Source organism: Rosa chinensis, chromosome 5, assembly GCF_002994745.2.
Source record: "Rosa chinensis cultivar Old Blush chromosome 5, RchiOBHm-V2, whole genome shotgun sequence".
Classification (NCBI taxonomy): Eukaryota; Viridiplantae; Streptophyta; class Magnoliopsida; order Rosales; family Rosaceae; genus Rosa; species Rosa chinensis.
Window position 1 is genome coordinate 34,596,523 of NC_037092.1, and position 21,382 is coordinate 34,617,904.

Sequence of the window (21,382 nt, forward strand, 5' to 3'; positions counted from 1 at the left end):
ACCTTGAAGTCTTGAACTCCTTTTCTTCAAATCGAACTACAACTCTCCAACTCTCTTCAAATCTTGCTCCAATTTCTGCAAATAGCCTCTTTAAGAACAAAATTCTTGAGAAAAGTTATGGGCTCTTCATGATTTTATCAATTTTTCAAGTAAGGGATTGGGATTGAGAGTGAATAGTCTGGGAGGACTGAGGAGGCTGTTTGAGTGATTTGGGGATTGGCTCGGGTACAGAACTCGACCTAAATAAATCAACTCTCAACAAACACCAAAACAACGTCGTTTTGGTGTGTAAAAAAAAAAAAAAATCTCAGGGGTTCGCTCCCTACGCCTTAAGGCGCGTCTTCGCCGCCTTTTGCACCTTCCTTAGCTCCTTGGCGGCCTCTATGCCTCAGCTGCAAAACAGAGGCTTTTTCCAGCATGCTTCACGCCTTTTAGGCCTAGACGCGCGCCTTTTAATTCATTGCTTGATATTACTGCAGTCTATGGGGTTATTGTTTTGATTGTGTTTCTGAATGCTTAAGAAATTGAATGTTTCTGTTATGTAGCCTTCTTTAAGACTTATGCATGAAACACATAAAATTAAAATACAGTCTTAACACACAGAAAATGGAATACTGCAGTAACTTACACGTTTTTTGTCTAGAACCTCTTGTTGCGACCTTAGGTCAAGTTGAGATGCTTAATGGGTGGAACTATAAGAAGTGGAGACACCAAGTCGAATTTTACCTGTCCATGCATCAAAACATGGATCTTTGCCTGATTGAGGATCAGCCTTCTGAACTAGATTCTGAGAGCACAAATGAGGATAGGAGGCTTTATAAGGAATGGTACAGTAGCAACAAGAAAGCAAAAAATGTGATTAGGTGTACTATGTCTGATACAGTGAAAGGGTCTATAGAGGAGCCCGAGTTAGCCATGGACTTTCTGGAGGCAATTGCAGACAAATATAGAGAGAGTGACAAAGCTGAAGCAGCTAGGTTATCTAGGAAGTTCAATGAACTGAGTTTATCTGGGAAGGGCAGTGTGAGGGAGCACATTATGAAGCTAATTGACATTAACTCTAGGCTTAGAGACCTAGACATGGGAGTTAAAGATGAACAGGTGGTGCATATGGCACTTCATTCTCTGCGAAACACCTACACCAACCTGAGAACTTCATATAATGCCTTAGAGACCAAATGGAACCTGAACAAGCTGATCTCCATCTGTGTGGATGAGGAGGAAAGAATTAAGAGAGAGGAAGTACCAACCACTATAGTTAATCTGGTTGAGAAACCAAAGTGGAAAAATCATAATAAACTTAAGCCTAAGAAGACCACCATCACTAAAGTAGCCGGGAAACCTGCAGAAGCTAAAGCTGGAATAGTCTTTAAGTATAAGTGCTATTTCTGTAAAAAGATAGGGCACATGAAGAGGGACTGCAGTGGCTTTAAAGCTTGGATGATCAAGAAGGGTGAGTCATTTCCTAATTCAGTCTTTTCTCTGGAAGTTAATTTTATAAATGTAGATTCACACACTTATTGGTTTGATTCAGGCTCACCTATTCATATTACCACCTCACTGTAGGGTTTAACAAAAAGAGGAGGGCACCAAGGAAAAGTGAGCAGCAGGTCTGTGTGGGAAATGGAACAAGGGTAGCAGTTCAAGCTATTGGAACTCTGAAGATCGATTTAGGATTAGGCAAATTTATTTTTCTGGACAATATTTATTACATTCCTTCCTTAAAAAGGAATCTTATTTTAGTAGGTCTTTTAGTTAGTATTGGATGCAAACTCATTATTGATTTTTTTTTTTTTTTTGATCAAATAAGAACTTCATTAATAATGAACTGCTTACAATGAATTTTTGGCGACATCTCTACATAGAAATGGCCACTAGACTTCACATTGGAACTCTATAATGACTGACTCCAAACTTGCACTACAACTGTATGACAAAGACAACAAGCGCAGGAGCAGTGAATCCTTGACATCTCACCATTCGTCTAGCCAGTAAGTACACTAAAGCTAGACAACTCACTTGTGTCAACACTAACTCACCAACCAGAATCCTCCTGACCAGCTTTGATCGACCAAGCCGACACTCGTTGTGACCTAAACCCGACCAAAGGTTTGCCGGACATTCAGACCTGGGACTAAGGAAACCCAACACCGGCACCACCCTATTGTCAACACCATTAATCCACAACTGCTCCAAATCGCCATTGCCTCCGACCCGAATCCAGACAGGAACGACCCACTAGAAGGCCAAGGATGATTGTCTATGCAGACATTTTTGCCACCACTACTGACCTAACTCCAGAACAGGAACGACCATCTAGACAGCGAAAGAGAATATTGTCTCTGCCACACCCATGATAGTGCCTTATTACCAACAAACACTGACTGCCACGAAAACAAAACTAAAAACTTTAAAACAAAAACACCTAATAGACCTAGGGAATTACCCCAGGCCTAAATACCACCAGGCCCAGACTGAGGCCACATTCAGATTAAGTCCAGACCACCGCCGCCGTCAACCAAGCATCGCCGGCCAGTCTCCAACAGAACACATCCCCCACCCCGTCACCGCTGCAGGAACGCCAGCCACTGCCATCGCTGGATCGCCGGAACCACAACCCTGGGACACCCCACCAACACCCGACTGGACCACCGCCACTTTTCCAACACCCATCAGGATCCTCCCTCTTCGGCGAACCCGACCCCTTCAATCCATCTTCTGCGGCCATCCAAGAACCAGTCATCGCCTCCCCGCAGCGCCAGATTCGCCTATCCACCCCTACTCTGCCAACGTGGTCACTCCAGATCGCATTACCACGCCGATTCAACCCCAGATAGGATTCGTCCCATAAGCAGATCCAATAGGACCACCCAGATCCCCTAAACTCATTATTGATTTTAGTGGAATAAAATTATTTTAGGGTTCTAAATACATTGGTTGTGGAATGTTTTCAAATAATTATTTGAGATTGGATTGTTCTATTATTAACAGGAAATTCTATTGATTGAGAACAATGAAAACATGAATGCAGATAACAACATTACTGGTATAAAAACAATTCTATTCAATAATAAGTCTGCAAAGTTATGGGACATGAGACTAGGCCATATATCTAAAGAAAGACTTAAAACACTTGAGAAAAATAAAATTTTTCCTGCATTGGATTATGCAGACTTGAATGATTGCATTGAATGTTTTAAGGGAAAATTGACAACTGCAGAAAGAAAAAGGCCTTAAGAAGTCAAAATCTCTTAGAACTAATTCATACAGATATATGTGGTCCATTCAAACATAAAACACTCTGTGGAAATTTTTATTTCATCACATTCATAGATGACTTCTCTAGATACTGCTATATCTACTTGTTGTCAGAGAAATCACAAGCTCTTGAGGCATTCAAAATATATAAAACTGAAGTTGAATTACAGCTTGAAAAGAAAATTAAAATAGTGAGATCTAATAGAGGAGGTGAGTTCTATGGTAAACATACTGAGGCAGGCCAGCAAAAGGGACCTTTTGCACTTTATTTACAAGAAAATGGCATTAAAGCTCAGTATACAACTCCCTATAACCCTCAACAAAATGGAGTAGCAGAAAGAAAAAATAGAACCTTGTTAAACATGGTGAGGAGTATGATGTGTACGTACTTCAGGTTTGCCAAAATATTTATGGGGTGAAGCTCTTAAGACTGCAAATTACATTTGCTATAGATCACCTAGTAAATCTGTAAAAAAGACACCTTATGAGCTTTGGTGTGGAAAACAGCCAAGCTTGCATCACTGTCATGTTTGGGGATGCAAAGCTGAGGCTAAAACACCAAATGCCTTGACACAGAAGTTAGATCCAAAAATAGTGAGTTGCCATTTCATAGGATATTGTGAAAAAATTAAAGAGTTATAAATTTTATTCAGCTCATCATACAACCAGGACTTTTGAAACAAATCAAGCAAAATTCTTAGATGAAGTAGTCTGTAATACAAGTTTTGAAGACTTGTCTTTAGAGTTTGAAGAAATTGCAGAAAATGAGACTTTAGAAAAAAATTTACCTTTAATATCTGAAAATGAAATGCAAACTGCTGATTCAGAAAATGAAGTTAACAATCGAAATTTAGTAGAGCCAGTAGCCATAGGTGATGAAGCACCTGATGTAGCCCAAAATATGCAATTAGAAAATGTTAACCCTCAGCCTAGGAGATCTTAGAGAGAAATAAGACAAGTTTATGGGGAAGATAGTGATTATGCTGTTTACCTGCAAGAAATTGATGTCCTTGCAGAAGACAATGATCCACTGAGTTTTAAACAAGCCTTAGAAAGGAGTGAAGTTGAAGAATGGCAGGAAGCTATGGAAGCTGAGATTTCATCCATGAGTCAAACTAAAGTATGGGAGCTAGTTAAACCTGATCCAAACCAGAAAGCCATAGGGTGCAAATGGGTATTTAAGACCAAAAGGGATGCAAATGGTAACATAGAAAAGCATAAAGCTAGGTTGGTAGGCAAGGGTTTCACACAAAAGGAAGGCATAGACTATACTAAAACTTTTTCTCCTGTATCCACAAAAGATTCATTCAGAATGATAATGGCTTTAGTGGCACATTATAATATGGAATTGCACCAAATGGATGTTAAAACAGCATTTTTAAATGGGGAATTAGACACTAAAACAAAACTGGTCTTTTACGACACACATTTGACGTGTGTCGTAAAAGATTGTCATTTACTGCGCACATCTCATTTGTGTCGTCAGAATGTCTTTATTCAGGTCATTCAAGGCGTGCATCTGATGTGTGCCGTAAATTTAGTCATTTATTAACGGCGTGCACAAATATGTGTGCCGTAAATGAGTTATTTTACTAGTCTTTTACGACATACTTTTCAAGCATGCCGTAAATGAGGTATTAATTTTCTTCTTTTTTTTTAAGATTTGATTTGAAAATCAGCTCATTTACGTTATGTTATTCTCTTGAAAACCTTCTCTGAAAACCTTCTGTCATAAATGCATCTCCAAAGAAAACCTTCTCCCTATACTCAAAGTTGATTTCGGAGCTGCTCTCCACCTCAACAAAGTCATCCACGATGAAGCTATTCTCCACCTCAACAAAAACCACGCCCTCTGGATTTCAATCGATTTGGAGCTCAGGACAAATTGATTTGAAGCTCAACAAAAACCATCCTCGTTTCGTGCCATGGGGTTCCGGTTTGCTTCCAGTAGAAGTATCCGGTCATCTCGTTTCTTTGAGCTCAGGACAAGCCTCTATATCTCTCTCTCTCTCGTTTTTTGTCTCTTGGTAATTTCATCGAACACCTTCTCTGCATCTTCAATTTCCTACTTTCTTCTCACTTCCTGCATTTTGTTGATTCACATTTTTGTGTCTCAGCTCGTTTTGAATTTCCTATTGATTTTGCCTTTCGATTAGGGTTTGATTGTGTGGACTAATTGTGAGGGCCAAGAAATATTGACTTCGTTTACATAATTGCATTGTTTTACTTTTCATGATTGCAATGCTTTACCTTTCATGATTAAGCATAATTAGCAGGGTTGCGACTTTTCTTTATTGACCACACCGTTAGTTGATTGATAGCAGCTTAATTATCAGAAAATCTCTCTCTCTCTCTCTCTCTCTCTCTCTCTCTCTCTCTCTCTCTCTCCCAAAACAAAACAAAAAAAGAAACAAAGCAAAGCTCTCCATTCTCTCTCGCTCCACCGGCCACCAGTCAGCACCAGACCACCTCCCACAACTTCAACTCGATCTTGCGCAGCTGCAGGTGGCAGCCTTGCGCTGCAGAACGACCGGAAACAGCGGCGGCGAAGTGACCGGTTTCTTCTAGCCCCGATTTGGTTCCAAGCTTGGTAGCTCGAGCTACCGGTCACAAAACCTTCCCAAACTCCATCCTCAGGTTCGCCTCAACCTTCTGAAACTCCCAGAAGCACCCTTGCATGGCGGCGCTGTCTCTGGAGGCGGCTGGAGTTCAACCCCGATCGGATCGAAACGGAGCAAAGGATCCAAATATCTCGAGCTACAGGACGTCTTTTTGAGTGTTTCTCGGACTGGTGAACTCAGAGTGAGGAGCTGAACAACTTTCCAGAAGGGATAGAAGCCTAAGGTTGCAGTTTTTAAGCCGAACTAGGAGCTCGTCGGTTTCTGGGTTTTTTCCGGCCAACCCGATTGGTTCGAGGTAATTTATATCCCTTCCAATCATTTTCAGCTTACATGCTAGTTAGGAAAGTCATTAGGTTTGATGAGACGAAGCATAGTAGCCTGGCCCGACACCATTGGCGGTGGTCGGCGGAGGCTCTGCCACTAACTCCGGCGGCCATTTCCGGCTACCTCCGGGGGTTACAAGGACAGTTTCTGTACATTTTTAGATTCTATACTTCAATACGATCATTTCTATATATTATACGTAATTTTTCGATATCGTATGATTAAGTTATGAATTTTTACATTTCGATCGATTTCGATTGTTCGAATTGTGATCTGTGAAGATCAGACCGTTGGATGGACTTGTAGTTTTGATATGTTGATCGTATGACTGTCCCGATGAATTTGTGTGGTCACGGGCGAAGATCCGACTGTTGGATCTTCGTATAATTGTAAATTAGTGTTTTAGAAGGCGATTCGTGAGAATCCGACCGTCGGATTTTCATATAAATATGAGGAGATGTTAGTAAAGGCGATTCAGGAAAATCCGACCGTTGGATCTTCGTGATAATTTCGGGAGGATGATCCAAAGGGCGATCCATGAGGATCCGACCGTTGGATCATCGTATAATTTCGATCCGACCGTTGGATCATCGTATAATTTCGATCCGACCGTTAGATCGTCGTTTATTTTATTTTATAAGTTGTTGGCTAAATTCAAGTCACATTTGATTAGGTGTTTGACGGTTTGATTTGACGGACGATTTGTGATTCATATTTCGAGCTGTTAAGAAGACGCAGCGGGATTAGAGGTGAGTAAACCGCACATAGTTCATTCACGAACCGAAATTCTAAATATTTATGTTTATTTGTGGAAATTGTTTTGAATTAAATAATTGTTTTGAAAAATATGAACTCGATCAACTACGGTTCATAGGGCTACGGCTCACAGGTAAGAAAATGATTTTTTAAGTATAAAAAGAATTTATCACTTTATTGCATGAGATCTTTGGTTGATATTAATAGACATTTCTGTGTGAATGTCCATGTACATATTTTATTTATGTGAGAAATATATATGTATTGTTGGGTTGCGTTGAGGAAACTATATATTGAGTGAGGTGTTAAGTTTTATTGTTTGAGAAACAATAAACTGTTGATCTGTGGAGATGTATTGATCTGTGGAGATCAATAGGTCACGGGGGTGACCATGGCATCTATTAGTGAACCACGCTCTTGTACCGAGTTGGTGGTTACTAATAGCATTAAATCGTGAACCACGCTCTCGTGCCGGGCTGGTGGTTGCGATCAGTTAGAGCTCTAGTCTGTCTGCCAAATGTTGAGTGATCTTATGAGGGTAACGTGGAGTTACTTGTGACTCATAAGTATATATATATATATATATATATATATATATATTTAAATTTGTGCAATCCTTAAGTTTACTCATACGAGCTGTCAAAAGCTTACCGGGTTTTGTGTTGTTGCAATTCCGGTATACTATTCAAACGGTGTAGCGGATAATCCTGCAGGTCAGGAGAATCATGGTGCAGATCGGGCTACTTAGGGCAGTGGCATTCGAGTCACAGCATTATTGTGAGTTTCGTTATGTTCATTTCGAACTTTACAATTTGGAATTTGTGAGAGTGTGCTGTAATAAGAAATTGAGGAGTTGGGTATTGTAATATTGAGCGGTGTGAGGCGTGTTACTCTAAAAGAAAATTTTAGATTTGTATTTGTAATTGTAATTATTCATGTTTCGGATTTGAATTGGGTATTCAAAATTCGGGGCGTGATAGTTGAACTACCAATTCTGTCCTCCTTCTTTTCTAAAAATGACATTGAGACAACTAAATGCCTAAACCCAATCTTTCATCTGCAAATTTGTTCTCCTCCTTGACTCCTTCTTCTTTGCGGTCAAAAATACATGGAAACAAATCGAGGGAGTTTGAAGCTTTAATCGAAAACTGAAAATTCTCAGGTGTTTTCTGCGAATGCCCATATTTTTAGTAGCATTGTTGGTGGGTGCAGAGGCGTTAGTAGCCTAATTGCTTGCACCTAAATGACTAGTTGTTGGCGCTTTTTCTGGGCAAGCATCTCCAAGAACTGAACTTGCTATGCTGCTCCTTGATGTTGTATCAAGTTCTTTCTCATGTAATTCGTGTTGTTTTGTGAGTTGGGTTTGTGCTTTTAAGCATTATTGAAGTTTCTGCCTTGCTTAATTTGAGATATGAAGCATAAAGGTTTCATTTACATTTTTGTTTTTGTTTTTGATTGCTATATAGTTTGGATTGTTCATTGGCTTTGTGTTTTGCAACAATTTTCTTGTTGGGTGGGTGATGTGGCAATTGTTAGATCTACAGAAAGAAAATTGAAGAGAATATAAGAAGGGAAACAGACCAGGTGCTTATTTTGATAAAAGGGGATGGCTTGTGTCATGTTATTCTCATCATTGGTTGTGCTTGTGTTTGTCGACTTTGGTAGATAATGATTTTGTATGTGAAGTTTGGGATAATGGGTTGTGCATGCAAGAAGTTTGGTGAAATGCCAAAACAAGTTTGAGTGTTGTGATTTGTGAATAGCTCGTGTCTGTGTGTACTGCAATGTTCGTGCTTGTGTTTCATAACCAGTTCTAATTCTAAAAAGGATTGGGTGGGGAATTTCTAATAGATTTTCAAGTACGTAGTTGTGGCTTCAATGTTCATGTTAGTTTCTTGAGCTTAAAGAGAAAGAAAGGGGGGTAAAAATTCCTTTCTTGCATTGAGTTGCAGGAAATCTATTAAGTTTATGGGTCCAGCTTTAAAGTTTTAGATAGGAATCAATTTTCTGGTTTAATTTTTCTCTTGCTTTCACATTTCATTACCATTATGCTCAAAATGCACCTGGAAGTATTCTTCTACTTGTTCTTGGCATATAATAACTGAGCAATTGATTGTTGCTGGAATTGATTGCTGCTACTGAATACGTGGTTCCGAGGATGTAGAATCATTTAGTTATTTCCTCCTTAAAGTTTAGGAGGCTAAGTTAACAACCATCGATGTATAAATAGCTGTGTACATAATAGAATGATCAATCAATACAATTTCACAAGTTTTTCATGCTTTGTTCTCTTCTATTCTCTCTGTTTTCCTTTATGGCTATTAAACATAACTGATGTATGTATATTCTTTTCTCCCATTATAATCGCAAACTTAATGGTACTAGTTTCTGATAGACTCTGTTGTTTACTTTTTACTACTTTACATTTCTGACTACATGATTATCTTGTAGAGACATTTAAATTGGTTTTTGAGAGCATAGAGCATGCATTCTGTTCTGCTGGCTTATCTTTTATCTCTTTGATTCTAGATCTGCAAAGGGGAAGGAAGGAGAAATCAACTTGTCTTGAAGAAAATGATGTTCGATTAGCTTTACAAGAGACTGGTATTTATCTGGCTTTTGATTTGTTTGTCTTTTGTTAAAATCTTGTACGGATTGTAATTTTCCTATTTTGTTTGTTAGGCCTGAACTTTCTAGGAGTTTGTAATGGTCCTTTAGGTTTTGATGTATATATGCTCTTTGTAATGATTCTCTAGGTTTTGTTGCAACTCTATCGGTAATTTTGATTCGTTGATGAAACTGATTAGATTAGAAATGGAAAGGGATTTGCTAGTGATAAATCCATTTGTTTATTGGCCTTATGCAGATTCACAAAGTTGACACTTTGGTATCCTACAAGAACGACGAATGGGATGAGGAGTAGGATATGATCCATTTGCCGATTCCTCATTTGTTGGCTTTATGCAGATTCACACTACAGTACTTTTGGTGTTGTGAATATTTCTGTTTACATTTTGTTAAAAGTTGACGATTGATGTATGACTTGGATCATAAACTCTTCGCAAGCGTACGAATCGTTGTTAAATAAGGAAAATATTAAAACCTTGATTATCGTACCTCGGGGATTAGGTGTTGGACCTAACCGAGGTAATTGGCGCTAGAATGACTCAAAAGCATACAATGAAAAAGTAAAAATAAAAATAAAATAAAGTAAAATAAAATATTCACAAGGCACCAAGCCTCGGCAATGCTCGGCTTAGCTCACACTAAGCCTAATCAAAGCCACTAACTTGTAGCCCAAATGAGTTATGCACAAAGGAAGGTAGAATTTTGTTTGGGAGTTTTTAATTGGGAATTAACTAAAATTAAAAGCAAACTAAAGTAAAAGCAAACAACTAATTACCAAGCAAGAAATTAAATTTGGATTTTCAAATTAATGGGAATATGGGAGTGTCGGGTGATTCACACTAACTATCTTGCAAATATCGGTGCCAATTTCATAAATGCATGCATTTCCTATATGTGTTAAGTCCCGTATTTAGTACCGGTCAAGGCTACTAAACCAATTATCCTTTCGGTGTATCGATTATGCCGGTTAGGGCCACAATCAACTCTCTAATTTAGGCATTACGCCGGTTAAGGCCGCAATATCTAAAATTAGAGGCCTAGAGTGCAAGATAATAGAGACCCACGCAAGCTTAGCTACAATTAAGCTAGCTAATGGTTACCACACTTAAATCCTAGATGCAACAAGACCAATAAGTTGTCAATTTATCAATCTATTCATCACAATTGCCTACAACATAATTTCAAAGGGTGACAAAGCCTAGAAACATGCTTCTAAGGACCAATAAATTCGGATTTAAAGCATACACAATGAAAATTGCATTTATTAAAATTAAAGCATCAATATTTATACAAGATGAGTTAGAGCTTCACAACCCTAACCCCCAACAAAATTTTTACTCACTACCCATAAATATATACATCATCAATTCCATCAATTTCATACAAACAAAAGAGGAAAAGGTATAGAAGAGGGAAAAACAACCAAGACAAGTACAAATGCTAAAAAGCAAACATAACAAGCATTGGAATTATAATCTCTCCCTTTTACCCAAGTGGTGATTAAACTCTTTTATGCTTGAAGTGTTTTTCCTTTTGAAGCTCCTTCAAATTGATGAGGATTAGAATAGATGGGTGTGAGTGAAAAGAAGATAAATTAGATGTGGAGATGTGTTGGTGGTGTGCGGCAGCAAGGGAGAAAAATAATATGGGGAGAGTGAATTGTGGTCTTGGTGCTTCGGCCTTAAAAGAGGAGAAGAAGAAATGTAATTGCAGAGAGATGTGTGGCCTGGGCGTGAGGGAGAAGAAAGAATTATCCTTGGTTTTAATTATATGGGTGGTCTCTGTGGCTTTCAAGAGAGGAAGAGATAGATGAGATGCTAGCTGCCAAAACAAGAAAGGAGAGAGGAAAAGAAAAAAAGGAAAAAGAAAGAAAAAAAAAAGGGAAGAGAACTGCAACCACGTGAAGGAAAAGAAAGGGGAGGAATGGTGGTACTGCTGACGTCATCATGACGTCAGGGTAGGAATTTTTTTTTTTTACTTTTCTCTCTTTTTTTCTAATTTCTTTCTTCTTCTTCTTCTTTTCTTCTTCTACTTTCTTCTCTCTTCTCAATGCGATTCCGCACATACTACCGGAGGTAATTGAATTCCGCTCCCTTGATGGCGTTGACCACGGTTGACTCGCATTGACAATTTCGTCCTTTTGTCGGAAACTCTAATTTGCTCCAATTTCACACAATTTCTTCCGTTTCCGCAGTTCCGCTTATTTTCTACAAAATAAATAAAAAGAGATTAATTACATTATAATTGACTTGAGAATTAGCTTATTTATAGTGTTTTAGATATAATTACACGCATATAAATGAGTATAATCAATGTACTAGTACATTTGCAAGATGTTGTCAGTAACATAAATATGTAAAATTTGTGTGAAATGTGAGTTTGATGCTTTTGTATTCATCTTATGCACGCAGTTCTCAATTCCTTGCAGATGTTTACATGGCTTGTACCTTTTTCAATATCTGAATGGATGCATCTACTTAGCATCCAGTTGCAAATTTCAAGCGACTTTAGTATATTTTGTGTAATGGTTTTTGGGGAATTAGTCCAAATATTGTGGACTTATTTTGTGTAATAGTACATAATATGCATATTTAAGGGTTTAAGGTCAATCTTTTATCAAGTCCAATCAAGGGTACAAGGATAATACATGAGAATGTTTTTTATTTAATTGGTATGGTTACATATTCAAAAAAAAACAAAATTATGCAGTTTAATAGCATATCTTAACATATATGACCATTTTGGTAATTATACCTAATCAAAGTACTTTTGCCTCGGAACTTACCAAACACTTAGAAATTGCTTTTTGTTCTCACAACATTTTTGAAAACAGCTTACCAAACACTTAACTGCTTCTTCTCACAGCAAGTTCGGAAATGCTTTTTCTCAGAGCATAGCAATCCCAAACTAAGCCTGACTCTCACATTGCTAAAAAAATCAGTGGCTTTTTACTTGTAGATATAGATATCCGTGTGAATTGAATGTGTGGGTCCTACATAAGAACATGCTCACACTATTACTTACTGAAATCAGCGTGGTTAGATTTTCTCACAGATGTCTGTATGTACCAAATATTTAACTTATACTGATATCTGTGTGAACTATTTATACACAAATATCCGTTAGTAATAACAAAATTATAATTTGCAAAATAATTTTATTTCCCACAGGCATCTGTAACAATGAATTTTCACACTATCATTCATGTTAATGTTGAAATAACACTGATATCTGTATGTTGTTTGACATAGTTATCTATAGCAATTGCTAGTTTCCCACTGACATCTGTGTCAACATTTGTTAGAAGTGACATGTTTGCATCTCACACGGATATCCATTTGTATTATTGTTGTGTTAATACACACAGATATATATATCAGTGTGGAATAATTTTTTTTGACAGAGTAATAGAAATTTCATTTAATCCCAAAGCCAGAACGACACATACAAATACACCCTATATGCTTGTACGTACCCTAAATCAGTGGTCAAGTATGTCACGCCCCTGATTTTACACACAAGAAAATCGATATATATAATCCAATAATTATACATGCGTGAACGTCCAGTCATCAATACAAAATACCTGGAATCTTTTTCCCTTTAAACTAAGTACATACTGATGCCCTGAACCCTCAAAGTTAATATACACTCACTCCATAGAGTTATATATTACACAAGCTTACGAATTAAATTGCTAACAACAAGATAAAACGTAAATGCTCCTCAGAGCTCACTACAAGCGGAAGTCTTAAAATTGGTAAGGTCACAAAATTGGCTTCCTACCTTAAAGCTGCTAGCTCGCTGCCTCAGTTTTCAGCCCCGATTACCTAACCTGCAGGATTAACCCCTACACCGTTTGAATAGTGTACCGGGTTGTCACACAACAAACCCGGTAAGCTTTTGCAAGCCCGTATGAGTAACTCAAACCACACACAACTCACGCCAATCACGAGAATAACTCACACAAATCACGTTTAAATCAATAAACAAAGCACGAGATAAACTCACACGAACCACGTTTAAATCAATAAACAAAGCACGAGATAAACTCACACGAATCACGTTTAAATCAATAAACAAAGCACGAGATAAACTCACACGTTTAAATCAATAAACAAGCGCGGCGGACAGACTAGAGCTCTAACTGATCGTATTCACTAACCCGGCCAAAGGCGTGAAGTCCCAATTTTCCCACCCACGATCACGTTTCGTGACCCACAATCCTTGACTCGTAAGTCTTTGGACCCGCGGTATAAATACCAAAACATTAAAGGAGTCACAATGGACCCAAAATGTTACACGAATCTAAAATGAAAGATTCCCCGTAATTGATCCCTATCAATTACTCCCGGTACAAGACCCACATTTAAACAAACCACCCGCGAACTAAAATGTTCCCCCAAAACACAAATTACACGCTTTTCAAAACAAATCGAAATCAACATTTCCACAATCATTTGTTTTCCAAAAGCCACATCCCAAAACAATAAAAAGCATCATTTCATGCATATTGTTCCAAAATCCACAAACCCACCAAAACATATATATTTCACGTAAATATATATATATATATATACGTAGTCATCCGCTCAGGAATGCCTACTAATACCAACTATAGTTTGCAGTTAACTAAATAACTCTCAAAACAGTATGGTGAACCCGTTCGTGAATGAACTTCGTGAGATTACTCACCTCAGAATCCCGCTGCGTCTTCTATACAGAACCGAACTAACACTATCACCATCAACTCGTCCAATTCACCTTTAGAAGCACCTAATCACCCATGATCTCAATCAGTAACGATTCACATTTGATTTAAGTTCGAAACCCCTGTTTTGAACTAAAATCCCCAAAGTGTCGCCAATCTAGGCAAAACCACATCCGAGACCTCCCAAAGTCTCCTGAATACGTCCACGATCGATGTGACCGAACCACAAGTCGATCGAATGCTCGAATCCTCACGGATCGAATAAATTCACCGATATGAAACGGCAAAAATCATAACAAATCCATTCGAACTCCAAAATTTGCATATTATATATCGAAACGCTTGTATCAACGAGTAGAAGACATATAATACTAGAAACAGTCCCATAAATGGCCGGAACGCCGCCACAGGCGGAGGCGCACCGCCGCCGGCCAAAACTCATTATTTCACAAAACTCTCAACATCAAAAAGCTTCATCTAAGCATGCTTGTGAACTTTCATAACTAGATCGAAGTCAGAAAACAAGCTTAAAGGATCGAAAACTACCTCACAAACCGTGAACAGTAATCCCAACTGAGTTGAACCGATTTCCACGTAAACCGATCAAAACAAACACCATAGGTCGACTCAGACAACCCCTACGAAGCCAAGGAAGGAAACTTGAAGCCGTGCCGTCGCCGAAGCTACGATTTCCGGTCGGGTCCGATTTCCACAACCTGTGCTGCCTTGCAGCGTCGCCGTGAAGGAGAATCGCCGCTAGAGACCACCATAGAGACGACCGGAGCAAGGAGGCGAACTGATCTGGGCTCGTTTTACCGGAGTAGGTCGCCGGAGATGCAAGTTCCGACCGGGTCGGAATACCGGGTTTGGGTCGGGTCAGAAGGAAAATTTTGTTTCTGAAAGGGTCGACCGAGAGAGAAGAGAGAGAGAAAAATCTTTCCGGAAATGGAAAGTGGAATAATGAAATAATTTCTGATTTTCCTTTATTTATACTAAAACGGAAACTTCTTCCGCTAGCCATAACTTTCTCATACGAACTCCGATTTCCGCGTTCCACATGTCCACGAACTCGTATCGACGCGCTCTACAACTTTCGTGAAGGAAGTTTTTGGAGAATCCTAATGTATCAAAAGTCAACCTTGAACCCCCCCCTAAAGTCATACTTTTCAAATAATTAATTCGTCCGAAACACTTCCGCTCCGTCCACGAGCCACGAAACCATCCAACAACCATAATTTAGATTCCGGAAAATCCTCGGAAAATAAATACGAATTTCTGGGGTATCACATTCTACCCCCCTTAAAGAAATTTCGTCCCGAAATTTACATGTACCACACCCACAAGTACGCATAAACCAAGCTCAAATCCAATTTTTCATTCTAAACAATAATGCCCTCATCTCGAAGTACAACTTACCTCAATCAATAATGGATACAGGTACCCCACTTAGTATCACAAGAGTAGGAATCGTTACCACACCACTTGGTGGTAACCCAATCATTTCATGAATTCCCGTCCTCGTACCCCACCCACTAAAACTCTCGTGACTGCAACACTACACACAAATCACACAAGAGTCCAGAATCCTGTTACCACAACAGTATCTGCACCACTCAACGATGATGTAACCCTTACGTTACAAGAATTGAAAATGAAACCGCCAATTCAATTCAATTCGACCAAAGCCTATGCATCACAACATGCCACACTCATAGGTCAAACTAAAATCAACAAGTAAAACCTATCACAACACAACATACAGAAAGAAGTACGCAACTATCACACATCATTCTAAAAACCCAAGTAGAAATAGATAAGGTACCTTCTTCCTCGGCATTCTGCTGACCAATAGCAAACACCCTAGCCTGCCCCTGAGGCAGTTGCCTCTGCTGGTTCCCTTGTCCCCTACCCTGCTGCTGGGTACAATCCCTTGAGAAGTGCCCTGTCTGGCCACATGTGAAGCACACCAAGTTCTTCTGTTTCGTGCAAGCTCGACCAACATGGCCCATCTCATTGCAGTTGAAACACTTATGGTTTGCCACCTGCCCCACAGGTGCAATCCTAACAGGTGCAGCTGCAGCCCTAGCTGGCGCCTGTTGATGAGTCATCTCTCTCATAACTTTAGGTTGGGTACACTCCCGAACAACATGTCCCTTCTGCCCACACTTGTAACATTTCCTGCACTTCGGCTTCACACACTTCCTAGCCACATGTCCCAACTCATTGCAGTTAAAACATCTCAAAGGCACATCTTACCCAACAGGTGCAATCTAAGTAGGTTTAGCGACTACACCAACAAGAGCCTGCTGACAAGTCTTCTGTCTTTTCTAAGACCCATCCTGGGTACCTGGTGCATTACTGCCTTCCGCAATTGCCTTTCCCTTTCCTCGGAAATCTCCTACGATTGATGACTCCTTTCGAGAAGCCTGGAGTTCCCGCTCGGTTGCCATAGCCCTATCCAATATCATTGCCATAGTAGGCAGTCGAAGGATAATCACCCTCTCCCTGATCTCGTAGTTCAGTCCTTGTTCGAACCTACGAGCCAACTTTTCTGCATCCATCGGCCAGAAAAACCGATACAGTTGTGAAAATCGAGCCTCATAGTCTTTGACACTCATAGTTCCTTGAACTAATGAGATAAAGTCGATCCCCAATTGCTCTCTAGCAGAAGCCGGAAAATACTTATCTCGAAAGAGTCCAACAAAACATCTCTAGGTCAAGGTGGCCACATCCTTTGTCTTCAATACAAAATCCCACCACTGCTTTGCCTCATCCTGGAGGAGAAATGTAGATACTAACCACCTCTCAACGTCAGTACAAATAATCATCTTAAAATAGGTCTCCATGTTCTCGATCCAGCATTCAGCTAACATGTAATCTGTACCACCATGAAATGCAACTGCTCCCAATCTAGTAACTTCCCTAGTCAACCACGATAGGCGAGTAGTATTGATGCCCTCAAAAACAGGCAGAACAGGCTGCATCAAAAGCGGTGCTTGCACTTCATCTTTCGGGTAAAACTCCTTCAGAGGGAAAAATCTGCCTCTACCCTTAGCACTATCTCCCTGAAGATCCATTACCTAAAGAACATAGCGTAACCATAAGGTATTCTCCCAATCACAAGTATAAGTCAACGTTATGACTAAATCAACCGCAATACTACGTCAGAAGATACAATTCTATCCCCTACGTAAACAAGAGTTAAATCTAAAGGTCCTCATTCCTCAAAAGACTATAACTCCTAGAAGCTACCTTAAGCTCCTACACTTTGTTCATTGAACCAACACTACCCTGAAAACTCACATTCCAACGCTCATTGCATACCCAATGACTATATCAATACCGAAGAGCATCAGATGGGGATCCGCTGTAGACGGGCCATCACTCGAGGACTATTGATTATCACCAAATATGCACCTTACGCTTTGATACCAAACTGTCACGCCCCTGATTTTACACACAAGAAAATCGATATATATATATAATCCCATAATTATACATGCGTGAACGTTCAGTCACCAATACAAAATATCTGGAATCTTTTTCTCTTTAAACTAAGTACATACTGATGCCCTGAACCCTCAAAGTTAATATACACTCACTCCATAGAGTTATATATTACACAAGCTTACGAATTAAATTGCCAACAACAAGATAAAACGTAAATGCTCCTCAGGGCTCACTACAAGCGGAAGTCTTAATAACGGTAAGGTCACAAAATTGGCTTCCTACAGTAAAGCTGCTAGCTCGCTGCCTCAGTTTTCAGCCCCGATTACCTAACCTGCAGGATTAATCCCTACACCGTTTGAATAGTGTACCGGGTTGTCACACAACAAACCCGGTAAGCTTTTGCAAGCCTGTATGAGTAACTCAAACCACACACAACTCACGCCAATCATGAGAATAACTCACACAATGCACGTTTAAATCAATAAACAAAGCACGAGATAAACTCACACGAATCACGTTTAAATCAATAAACAAAGCACGAGATAAACTCACACGTTTAAATCAATAAACAAAGCACGAGATAAACTCACACATTTAAATCAATAAACAAGCGCGGCGGACAGACTAGAGCTCTAACTAATCGTATTCACTAACCCGGCCAAAGGCGTGAAGTCCCGATTTTCCCACCCACGATCACGTTTCGTGACCCACAATCCTTGACTCGTAAGTCTTTGGACCCGCGGTATAAATACCAAAACATTAAAGGAGTCACAATGGACCCAAAATGTTACACGAATCTAAAATGAAAGATTCTCCATAATTGATCCCTATCAATTACTCCCGGTACAAGACCCACATTTAAACAAACCACCCGCGAACTAAAATGTTCCCCCAAAACACAAATCACATGCTTTTCAAAACAAATCGAAATCAACATTTCCACAATCATTTGTTTTCCAAAAGCCACATCCCAAAACAATAAAAAGCATCATTTCATGCATATTGTTCCAAAATCCACAAACCCACCAAAATATATATATTTCACGTAAATATATATATATATACGTAGTCATCCACTCAGGAATGCCTACCAATACCAACTATAGTTTGCAGTTAACTAAATAACTCTCAAAACAGTATGGTGAACCCGTTCGTGAATGAACTTCGTGAGATTACTCACCTCAGAATCCCGCTGCATCTTCTATACAGAACCGAACTAACACTATCACCAACAACTCGTCCAATTCACCTTTCGAAGCACCTAATCACCAATGATCTCAATCAGTAACGATTCACATTTGATTTAAGTTCGAAACCCCTGTTTTGAACTAAAATCCCCAAAGTGGCGTCAATCTAGGCAAAACCACATCCAAGACCTCCCAAAGTCTCCGGAATACGTCCACGATTGATGTGACCGAACCACAAGTCGATCGGATGCTCGAATCTTCACGGATCGAATAAATTCACCGATATGAAACGGCAAAAATCATAACAAATCCATTCGAACTCCAAAATTTGCATATTATATATCGAAACGCTTGTATCAACGAGTAGAAGACATATAATACTAGAAACAGTCCCATAAATGGCCGGAACACAGCCGGAACGCCGCCACAGGCGGAGGCGCACCGCCGCCGGCCAAAACTCATTATTTCACAAAACTCTCAACATCAAAAAGCTTCATCTAAGCATGCTTGTGAACTTTCATAACTAGATCGAAGTCAGAAAACAAGCTTAAAGGATCGAAAACTACCTCACAAACCTTGAACAGTAATCCCAACTGAGTTGAACTTATTTCCACGTAAACCGATCAAAACAAACACCATAGGTCGACTCAGACGACCCCCACGAAGCCAAGGAAGGAAACTTGAAGCCGTGCCGTCGCTGGAGCTACGATTTCCGGTCGAGTCTGATTTCCACAACCTGTGCCGCCTTGCAGCGCCGCCGTGAAGGAGAATCGCCACTAGAGACCACCACAGAGACGACCGGAGCAAGGAGGCGAACTGATCTGGGCTCGTTTCTCCGGAATAGGTCGCCGGAGATGCAAGTTCCGACTGGGTCGGAATACCGGGTTCGGGTCGGGTCAAAAGGAAAATTTCGTTTCTGAAGGGGTCGACCGAGAGAGAAGAGAGAGAGAAAAATCTTTCCGGAAATGGAAAGTGGAATAATGAAAATAATTTCTGATTTTCCTCTATTTATACTAAAACGGAAACTTCTTCCGCTAGCCATAACTTTCTCATATGAACTCCGATTTCATCGTTCCACATGTCCACGAACTCGTATCGACGCGCTCTACAAATTTCGTGAAGGAAGTTTTTAGAGAATCCCAATGTATCAAAATTAAACCTTGAACCCCCCCTAAAGTCATACTTTTCAAATAATTAATTCGTCCGAAACACTTCCACTCCGTCCACGAGCCACGAAACCATCCAACAACCATAATTTAGATTCCGGAAAATCCTCAGAAAATAAATACAAATTTCTGGGGCATCACAAATTAGGTAAGGGAATACATGTACCATCTACTAGTACAATGAAGCTCACTTATTTGAAAGCCTACAAACTATGACAATTCCATCAACACAAAGAAAACTACTATGAATCTCTCTTCGTCAATGTACTCAATTGTGGTACTCTGAAAGATTCATTAACTAGGTGTAAAAAGAACCCATAGCTTGTAAGCTAATCAGAAATAAAACTGAAAAATTAAACTTTCGCCTTACCCTTAGGGTTAGGGCAAGAAGAAAAGGTTGGATAGGTCAACCTTAAAGGTTCCATAGCAGCATCAGCCTTCTTATTCCTTGGTGGATTCTTGTTCTTAGATCCAAAAGGCCTGCCTTGTTTCTTTTTTATCTCCATATTTTCCTTATCTACCCCAATTTGGGATACCATCAGACCATCCAGAGTTTCCATCAGACCAAAAGATTTTGCAGAAATGCGGGTGGGAAATTCTGACATTTTCACATACCGGTGCCCCTCTTCTTCTGTATGGAATCATCCATTGATACCACAGCCAAGATATCATCTGCACTCACTGAAGACCTAGAATCGGCATCTCTGATGACCACTGCCCTCTTCTCCTTCCTAGGCTTGACAAACTGCACATCCGAAAACAACGACCGTGCCACAGGAGATGGAATAGAGGATTGGAACTGGAATGTTGCCGCACCCATTTGAAGCCTACCTTCAGCAAACTTGAGCACAGGACCAGCCCTAGTTGCCTGGTTTTTTGGTGGTGTAGTAGTAGTACACACCCCATCCATATGAAAAATGAGAGCACGTACAGTTCCGACACTGATTCTCAAAGAAAAAATGGATCCGTGTGGAATAATGGTAACAAATCATAGTGATCTTCTCCCTCATCTTTGCAAGTTTATTTAGATTAGGGACTAAAAAAAATTTATCCTAAAATTTATGAGTCTTTTTAATCATGTGGAAAGGATAATTCCGGTTGATTTGATTTATATGGAAAAGAATTAAAAGTCCATTAATAAGTGATTAATGTAATTAATCTTATTCGATTTATATGGTAAAGGATAATTACCTGTCTTGTGGAAAGGATAATTAGGGTTGATTTGATTTATATGGTGGAAATTGTTAAAATTTAAAAGTCCATTAATAAGTGATTAATGTA

At 39.5% G+C, this 21,382-nt stretch overlaps 1 protein-coding gene across 1 annotated transcript; it reads right to left on the reverse strand.

Annotated features, from left to right (window-relative positions):
- Positions 1-15,864: 15,864 nt before the first annotated feature.
- Positions 15,865-16,916, reverse strand: LOC112203693 (cold shock protein 1-like). The gene is made up of 3 exons (XM_024344620.1): positions 16,646-16,916; positions 16,121-16,549; positions 15,865-15,902 (listed from the first exon to the last, which is right to left on the reverse strand). Exons 1-3 carry the CDS (start codon positions 16,914-16,916, stop codon positions 15,865-15,867), a joined length of 738 nt encoding a protein of 245 aa, XP_024200388.1.
- Positions 16,917-21,382: the final 4,466 nt, after the last annotated feature.